The sequence below is a fragment of the Aplysia californica genome, unplaced genomic scaffold (genome assembly GCF_000002075.1).
Source record: "Aplysia californica isolate F4 #8 unplaced genomic scaffold, AplCal3.0 scaffold00621, whole genome shotgun sequence".
Classification (NCBI taxonomy): Eukaryota; Metazoa; Mollusca; class Gastropoda; order Aplysiida; family Aplysiidae; genus Aplysia; species Aplysia californica.
This window is the reverse complement of record NW_004797891.1, coordinates 281,791-291,358: the sequence shown is the minus strand read 5'-3', so window position 1 is coordinate 291,358 and position 9,568 is coordinate 281,791. Positions and strand designations below refer to the sequence as shown.

The 9,568-nt window shown below is 39.0% G+C and overlaps 1 protein-coding gene across 1 annotated transcript; it reads left to right on the top strand.

Annotated features, from left to right (window-relative positions):
• Positions 1 to 1,103: 1,103 nt before the first annotated feature.
• LOC101855821 (39S ribosomal protein L13, mitochondrial) lies at positions 1,104 to 9,477 on the top strand. Its single transcript, XM_005107671.2, has 7 exons — positions 1,104 to 1,170; positions 2,822 to 2,945; positions 3,636 to 3,729; positions 4,624 to 4,684; positions 5,208 to 5,294; positions 7,172 to 7,293; positions 8,637 to 9,477. The coding sequence occupies exons 1-7, from the start codon at positions 1,150 to 1,152 to the stop codon at positions 8,722 to 8,724; spliced, it is 597 nt and encodes a 198-aa protein (XP_005107728.1). The 5' UTR covers positions 1,104 to 1,149; the 3' UTR covers positions 8,725 to 9,477.
• Positions 9,478 to 9,568: the final 91 nt, after the last annotated feature.

Sequence of the window (9,568 nt, the reverse complement as noted above, 5' to 3'; positions counted from 1 at the left end):
CGTGTGTGTGTGTGTGTGTGTGTGTGTGTGTGTGTGTGTGTGTGTGTGTGTGTGTGTGTGTTCTTGCTGGCACACTCTCCCTCACGGGCCATTCTTTTCTAGTTTTCCGTTTGTTTGATTTTGATTATCCCCAAAAAATGTTTCTTTATACGGGGTGCCCACTACGGATGGGATCGGCCGATCGGGCCGATCGCCCGACTCGATCGCCTCAAAAACAAACGTGTTTGTTTTCAGTTTCAGGCGATCGAGCCGTAGTGGACACCCCGTAGGCCTATTATCATGGTCATTTCTTGATCAATATAATGTAATGCTAAAGCCCATTATGCATGAGGCAATAAAACTTGATGATAACCTGGCGTTCACTTTTGTCGGCAGTCGCTCAGATTGGTTAAGCAGTCATTATATAATATGTAGCTTTTAGACCCCCACACGCTTACTAGCATGAGGCCTTACAACTGTCATGCACACAAACACCTGTTGTTGTTGTTGTGGTTGTGGTGGTGGTGGTTGACGTTGCTGCTGCTGCTGCTGTTGTTTTGTGTGTGTGTGGGGGGGGGGGGTTGTAGTTGTTGTCGTCTTTGTGTATGAGTTTAAATTGATACTGAATTAAGCACCATATAAAGCTGTACAAGAATCGCCAAGGAGCGTGCATTTACCAGCATTACTATCACACCAAACGTTACTAAGGCTACGAAGATCTAAGACAAACTTGAAACCAGACCAATGTCACTTAAAACCAATGGTGGCAACAAAATTAAGAATAGATCTAAGGGTAATTTTTAAAAATAATAATAAAAACTGCAGATGGGCAAACCGAAGGATTCTCAGTTAAACCTAAAACATAATTATTTTTTCAATAAAAGGGTGAAAAATCAACATCTAGATCTAGATCTTGACATGAAAGATTTGACAGCTTCAGTAATAGTAACCTCACTCCATTTTCTTTTCTTTTGTCTTTTTTTAAAACCTCATTTACCAACTGCTTCCGCGAGCGCCGTAAGGGCCCCTATACCGTCTCTCGTTCAGTATTTTTCCTACAATAACTGCTCCCTACTCTAGGTCTATATTATGTTACAATAAATCCTCCACAAATTTATTCAGGGGACACCATTCACGTATAATTTAGCCTGCTAGTTTCAATTTAGCAACATGGCGAACAACCGTGTTTTGGTAGGTTAAGGTCAAAGTATGTTCAGTGCTTTATGAATGTATTTGTGATAATTCAAGTTGACTTTGTACTTTTCTTACAATGGCAAAATATTGTCATTATTTACACTAGGCTATTATATAAGGGGCATCGAACTATCTAGGCTAGTACCAATTGGTATTGCCTGGGAACCCTTCTCAGAAGTTTCTGTCACCCTCCTCCTGGGCCTAGAATCTAGGGTTGTTGTGATTATTAGGTTAGGCCTATAGTTATAGGCTATACTCTAGATCTTGACCTAAATCTAGATCTAGTGGAACTCGGATTCAATGAGGTCGCCGGGCGTGACCTAAAATCTCGTTGGAACCGAGTGTTCGTTTTAAAGCAAACATGAGGTTTTTGTGTAGATCTACATCTAGATTCTAGATCTAGATCTATTCTAGATAATTGTATTACTACAGGCTCTGAGCAAGTAATGTATAGTATAGGCCAAATAAAGAGAGTAGTAACAAGTGGTGCCTGAAGACTGAAGAAATGCCTGCATATTAATGAGCTGTGTAAGAACAGTTGTGTTGCTGTACGTGTAGAACCTGTTGCCCCTGGGGGGGGCGGAGGGAGTTTGTGTCCTGCGACGTTCCACAGTTCCACGCCCGAACCGATGGTGCCCCCTTCCCCCCGACACGCACACACAGAAGTTACATGTTTGCAGGCCACCCATCCAACCCCAACACACGCTAGAGTACATGTAGACACGTGCGCCTGCCAATAACATGTCCGTGTGTTGGTATGAAAAAAGGACGGTGATTCGTTGCCTGCAATCGTCGAAGTGAATAGTCTTTACGATGCAGGTGCAATAGATGGTTTTCGGGAATAGATAAATAAAGTTCATTGTGGGAGAAAAATGAGCGAAGCCGTGTCTGCAGGGGCTGTTTACCCTGGAAACGACCTCATTAAATCTGAGCTTGCTGATTTAAGTGCTCATTGAATCCGGGTTATTTTAATTGATTTTAAAGAACAAAAAAACTGAGATTCCATCTCATTTCGTTGAATCCTGAGTTCTCGTTGAAGTTCCACTGTATTATGATTGGAAGCCATTATTATTAGATGATTAGCTGATTAGCAGAGGGAGCAGAAACGGGAATACGGATTACCAACCTCATAACAATTAAAACTAAACATTGATTCATAGTCCGGTTTTGGTCCCAATGATTGCTAGATCTATCCTATCCCTACCCCTACCCTTACGCCATAACCCTAGCCCTTAGATCTACCCTCATCAAAATTTTTCTGTTTTGTTAAATTTGCTATTGCCTTTCACCTCTCACAAACGAGTTTTGGTCGGGCATTGTTGGTAAAAGTTCATCAAATTTTCAACAATGATGCGGATAAGGATGTTGCCTTTTAAACCACTTACCCCTTTCTTAAAATCTGTACAGACATGCATAAAAGTGTAGCCTAATAAAATGATCAAGAGGAAACTACTGCATTCATCTCTGAAGTAAACAAATTAAGAATAGACATCTTTGTTTTGTCGTTGTCTCTCTTTTGAGGCGTACAGTGTATATATATTTAGTACCCTTCTCAAGCTTTGGATCATATGATTGGATAAAGATCCTATCAATACAATTCACTTGCTCCATTTTCTTAATCACTTACTTAAACAATTTTTCTCCTTAGCAATGGGCGGTCATGGCAAGAACGTGGTGGATTTATGACGCCAACCTCCAGTGCCCTTTCAGATCTTCTGAGAGAATCATCACATACTTGAAGGGGAAGCACAAGCCAATCTACCATCCTTTTGGTAAGGTTTAGCAAGATTTTAGCGTTTCCTTGCTTTCTCAGACATTTTGATGTTTTGTTTTTTTCTAATCTTCTCTAAGTTGAAAAGGTGTTTCTTCATCTTGCTCTGTTTGTTTGATAGATTGCGTCTTCCATCAGTATATGAAAAATTAAATTTAAAATGTTTTCGAAAAGTGGAGTGTGTTAGGTGTCACAGGTATCTCCGAGTTTTGTCTCTGTTGTTTGCTTTGTCTGTCATTGTATTATATAATAATATTACTCTTTAAGTGCCATAGCTGTGTAGATTGCAAATGGAATCTTCTTTAAGTTCAATTTTTCAACTCATCATATCAGAGATTTAGCTATACAATCGATTCTGTCGCTTCAGATAATTTTTATTTTGTGAGAAATGGGTTTAACAGAGACTGCTCGAGATGACTTATGACGAAATGCTTTTTGGTGCTGTGCCCATCTTCCATAGAGATTTTTTTTAAAGATAAAAATGTTTCGCTTCACTATAGAGGGCAATGTATGAACTTTTTCTTTCATTATTTAAAATAGTGCTTGTTGTAATCTCTTACCTTCTTTTTGGGGAAGCCACATAGACAAACTTTCACTCATCTTAATAAATGTTCTCAAAGAAAGTGTATATATTATAATACTATAGTAGATACTTTGTTTATAATTCTCCTTTTGCTCTTTTCCAATTCAGCTGACATAGGGGATCATGTGGTTGTTTTTAATACCAGACATGTTGCCATGAGAGGCAACTTCTGGAGAACGTTCAAGCATTTCAACCATACAAGGTAATTTTATTTACTTGAGGAAAGTAGAAGAAAACCCATTAAACTGATGGGATATCATCTTGACTTGTGTTGCTTTCTTTTCTCTACACATCAAAATACCATAGAAATGTTCAGTGGCATATATTGCATAATGTGTAATTTCAGATTGTGGAAATGATTACTCTGATAAATTTAAAAAATTTTTAATTTAAATTTAATTTTAAAAATGTATATATGTATGAAAGTTTGTGTGAAAAAAAATGTTCTTGTCTTATTTGATAAAAATGAATATCGATTATTGTTAAGCTTTTAATATCCTTTCATTTTAAAAAAGTAATTGAGAGGTGCCTTAAGCCTTTTTGTTTCCATCTGAAACTGTACCATCCATCACTGCAAAAAGAGGGTGAAGAATGTTATCTCTGCCAGCTTTTCATTCATACCTGTTCTTAGCATTAAACACACAAAGGATAATTGATGCCTCCCAAATTCCTCTGTTCATTTAAAAAAAAAGAAAGAAAAGCAGTGTCACCTTCAGAACTTTTGTTTCCGGTACTTTTTTCTCAAAGTAAGTAGTCATGTTATATAATGCTGGTTGCATATATATAAAAATACGATTGGAGAAGGTTGTCCCTTAGGAAAAATGCTACTGGAATTTAAAAAATTAAACTCAGTTGTATATGGCGTGCATACTAGTACTAGAAATAGATCTGCCATGTTATCTGCCTGTATCTTCATTTTGGCCAATGCGAGGTGTGGATTACAATCTACAGAAAGTGTTGTCTGTCAGCAATTAAGAATTAGTCTGTTGTCAAATTGTTGGATGTGACTGTTCTTATTCTCTTTTTTATGAAACTTCTGTCTGTCACATTCTTTCATTTAGCTTTATTGAGTGAATATTACTTTTTATTCCTACAGGTATGCAGGTGGCTTTTCCCAAGCTTCAGCGTGGCGAGTTCATGAGATGGATCCAACAAGGGTGAGGCTTGAGTTATTTGCAGTATAAATACAGTGGAGTCTGCTTAAACCAAAATCTGCAAGACAGCCGAGTTTTTGGTTTAGCAGGGTTGCTCAAAAAGAAGGAAGAAAATCAGGGATTTAATTTCTTTCAATTTACTGCTGTTTTTAAATTAACCATGTTTGGTTTAAGCAGACTCCTGTACTCTTTTTGCAAGTAAACTTTCTCTTCAGTCTTCATATTTTAGAATGATTTTTTTAGTTTATTTCTTGACCTCAGGTAGAATAGAAAAAAAGTCTTACTTTTAGTTCTTTTATATGTACATTTAGTAGAGTAGACCCTACATCTTTGGTGTTATTGAGAAAAAAAGTATTTTATTCTGTACTCTAGACTAGAGGTAGGCAAACTTTTTGGATCAGGGCCACTTCAACTGGGCCATTAGCATCAAACGGGCCACACCTTTGACTACTAGTGCTAGATCTAGATATAGTGTGTACCTTTTTTTTTATTTGAAAAGTACAAATGTGGTGTATATTTCCAACAGATAATGGAAAAAGCTTGTTACCAGCGCCTTTCTGGTCTGCCAATGAAGAAAACACTGATGGCAAGGCTACACCTGTACCCAGATGAGGTCTGTGAACGAAGTTCTTGTCTTTTAATCATTTAGTGGTTTTAAATGCATGTACAGTCAAACACGGGTAACTCGAATTCGTCAGGGATTGGAAATAATGTTCGAGATTTCCGTAATTCGTCATGTCCGTGAAAGCCCCAAAGACAAAGTAAAAGAGAGAAAATCAAGGGAGGTAAAAAAAAAGAACATAAAACAATTAACGTGGTTAGCTCCTTTGATGAACATGTTGACGGTGAAAAAGAAAGAAGATGAATGAAAGTGGAAAGTAGAAAATCTCTCGTGTGCACAGCCAACTCCTACATCATTCCTTTCCTCTCATCTCATTGGCTTACAGAAAGTTACGCCTCTTGCCATCTGCAGTGGGCGAGTCCCACAGCATGACTGCACACATGGCAAGCCAGTCATGCAGTGCGGTCAGCATCACTCCCCGTCCCCCCTTCCTCCAGCCTCTCGGGGTGAGACAAGGACCACGTTTTGACTGTAACTATAACAAGGAAACACCTACCTGCAGCCAAAAAGGCTGTAAAGCCAGGTTTCAGTTGAGAATGCCAGGTGGATTTTTTAGAGATTCGAGTGTTGTGTGTTCCGAGTGTTCGGGAACTCCGTGAAGTTAATATAAAGAAAACATAGGGACTGAAACGGGACAGAGCATTATATTCGAGATACTCGAGATTTCATGATTTTCGTGTTCGAGATTCGTGGACTCTACTGTATTTTGCTGATTGATTTATTCTATAGTCGGGTTTCGAAGTTTGCAAATCATATCTGTTCAACCATTTTCTAAGTATAAAGGATAAAGATGCGACGGATGATGTGTGCTCACACATTCATAGAACAGTCTTGTTTCACTACAAAATAATGTTGTGTGCAATATATATACAGTGCAGCCTCTCTATAAGGACCTTCGATATAATGACATCCTCTCTGTAGCGACATGGTGCCCGGGTCCCGCTTTTTTCCTATAAATATCATTAGTAATTTTTGGTTGCCTCTCTATAAGGACCACTCTCCATATATTTTAACGACATTTTTTTCTGGTCCCAACGATGTCGTTATAGAGAGTCTGCACTGTATAATATTATATTTTGTTACACAGAATACTTTGGGTCAGTAATTAAAAAATTCAAAAGAAAGGAAAGCTGGAGGGTGTTCCTTTTTTTAAGTTAAGTTTTAGTAAGAGTAAGAGCCTTATGGCACTTAAAACAACACAGTTGGGTCATATTAGTGCTGAGACGTATCTTTATAGCCACACATTCTCTCAAATGAATTGTAATGAGAGGGCAGTAGTAGCCATTTGAAAAGGGTTAAACTGTGCTTAGGTGTGTGTGTATATACAGAGTGTGTGTGTCCCAATGTGGGGCCTGTTTGTGAAATGTAAACTTACTGTTGGTGCTGTGTGCTCCTGTCCTTTGTGTGCAAGCTGTATGTGACATGGGATGCCAGGGTTGGCTGATAGCTCTCTTGGTATAGTGTTTGACCACAGAGTAGATGGCACTGGTTCAAAACGAAACCTGGAAGGTCAGGAAAGCCAGTCTTTTCCTGGCGATTCCTGCAGAGTGAAAAGCAACTCATTACAGACAGCATCCACCATTGACTTTTATATTTTTATTGTGGATGGTTGGCGGATGCTCTGGTGTGGTTTGCTCCTTCTTTCCTATCAGACATCTATCATCCTTATCTCCCCTCCTTCTTTTTTGTGTTTGTTACTCTCTTGTTACACCTTTAATCTTCGGCACTTATATGACCTTATTGTGTTGCAAGTGCTGTACAACGCTTACTAAAAAAATATTTTTATTTATATATATATATATATACTGTCTCTCAAAGCTGTGCTTACTAACAGGTGTTGTGCTCTGTTTTTTTCTTCTCACTGTCAGGAGATACCACAAGAGATCTTGGAAAATGTCTCTGGACAAATCCGACAAGTGCAAGTGGTGCCTAAGAAACTTGAAGATTACACAGAGGAGGAAATTCAAAACTTCCCACGTTTGTTTGAATGGTGAGACCTTCGTCCGTGTCACTGGGGAAAATATTGTCATTAACCCCTCTGTTGTCAAAGCGTGTGTGTTCCCACCGTCAGCACTGATTTTTCAACAAGGCTCATTAGCCAGGACAGCAGTCTCATGTCTCTGTGTTAGTGGACTCGCTGTCTAGATCTAGCCCACTCATGACATATTTCCGGACCCCTGGTCTTTGATAGTGTCACTTTCCTCTTTCCGTTATAAATCATTTTGATGTTTACTTTTTATTTAAAGAGAACACATTTGTCTCCAAGACTAGACTCATGTTTATTGATTGATTTCAAGCTTAGCAGTAAACCTATTCCAGCAAATTTGGTACCAATATACAGTCAAACCTGTGTAAGACGGTCACCCATTGTCAAGGAGAAAAGTGGCCGTATAAGACAGGTGGCCGTCTTAGGCAGGACTGATCAAGATGAAGAAAACAAACCATTCCTATCTGAGGTCCCAATCGAAAGTAGCGGCATTTGTTTTTGTTGTTGTTGTTGTTGTTGGTTTGTATTTTGTTTGTAATTCTTATTTTGTTGCTGATTTAGCACAAGGGTAACAAACAAAAACAAAAAAAAATGTATCAGACGAGGAAGACCGAGTGCCATGTTAAAACAAACACTTGGCTCGCCACCACTCGGAGAACGAGCGACGCTTCTGTCGCAAGTTCATGTTGACATCCTTGTTACTTTGTTACAGTCTGGGTAAACAGTGACCACACATCTCACTTACGATTTGTGTATGAGTTCTGGGCGGGGCTTATGGGTTATGAGGGATCACACGCTTACCTCACCAGCAGCTGAAAATTGGTAGCTATTGGTCAACAGTGGGAGGGGCCTACGCAACATGATCGGTTGGAGGGACTACCTAAAAACGACAGGTGATTGAATTATGACGGCTCGCCCACAACACCAGGGGCCAGTGCACAATTTATGACAAAGCGTAATGGAGTCACTTAGGTGGCCGTCTAAGACAGGTGTTATTGCTTTGTGTGATAGGGGTTGTGTGTTAAAATATGGTGGCCGCGGCCGCGTTGGAGAGGTGCCCGTTTTACACAGTTAAATTATATAGAAAAAACGCAAGGGGGGAAATGGAAAGTTGCCGTTTGTACAGGTGACCGTCTTATAGAGGTTGCCGTCAGGGCAGGTTTGACTGTATATACACATTTTTAAAAATTCATGAATACGAATTCCAGAAGTCTTTGGGGCTAAATCTCGGCACAGAAGAATAAGAGCCATTAAAATAGCTTTGACTGTACTTGTACGCACTCTGAGACATAACTACAATTTTTAAATTTTGTTTGCTGAAATCAATTTTGTCTTGTTTATTTCAGGCCGGAGAATTATGATGTTGAGTCATACCAGAGAGAAAATCAGCAAGAGCCAGATCAACACACGACAAAGAAATGGCGATTAGATTAAAAAATAGTCTAGTCTTATTATTGAATTAATCATTTTTCTGCTCATGAACTCTGTTGGTGTGAAGTTCTAAGATTCTTGGTGAAGCTTTGTTGCTTTCTGAAAAGGGTAGCCTACATGCAGTGCTCCACGCAGTTTCTTTGAAGTAAGTTCATTTCATTTGAAAGGGAAAGAACTTGATGAACGGTATTCCCCCTTCTCGAGTGATGTTGTGGTGTGGTGAGCTGTTGTACTATATACTAGACAAAGCTCTGAGGTAGCAGCATTGTTTGATGACCATAGTTTTTCACACCGTGGGCACAAACCATTGCTAATGGATATATACAGTGCAGCCTCTCTATAAAACGAAATCGGCGGGACGAGAAAAAAATTTCGTAATAGAGAGTTGTCGTTATGGAAAGGCAATCAAAAATTTCTAATGATATATAAAGAAAAAATCGGGACCTGGGCACCATGTCGCTATACAGAGGATGCCGTTATATCGAAGGTCGTTAAAGAGAGGCTGCACTGTATCCCGTTGTGGATTTTGTGTACAAAAGTTAGAAAGAAAAACGTGAAAAGGAATTCTGTGAGTTTATTATGTTGCTAGTGTGTGTGTGTGTTTGATAGAGTGATGAGGTTTATACTGAGTGATTGGTTTTCATGGAATTCAAGATTAGTTGTTGAGTCTGACGAATGTATCGCAAGTCTGTTGAAGTTGAAATGTATGTGAATTGTGATAACGCATTAGAAGAAGGATAAAAATTACCCAACATAGTTTTGTGTTGCTGTTGGTGTTTTTCTTCTAGTTTCTTGGGTGTATGTCTTAAGGACCGTTCACAAATGAAGTCAGCTTGGGTTTGGGGGG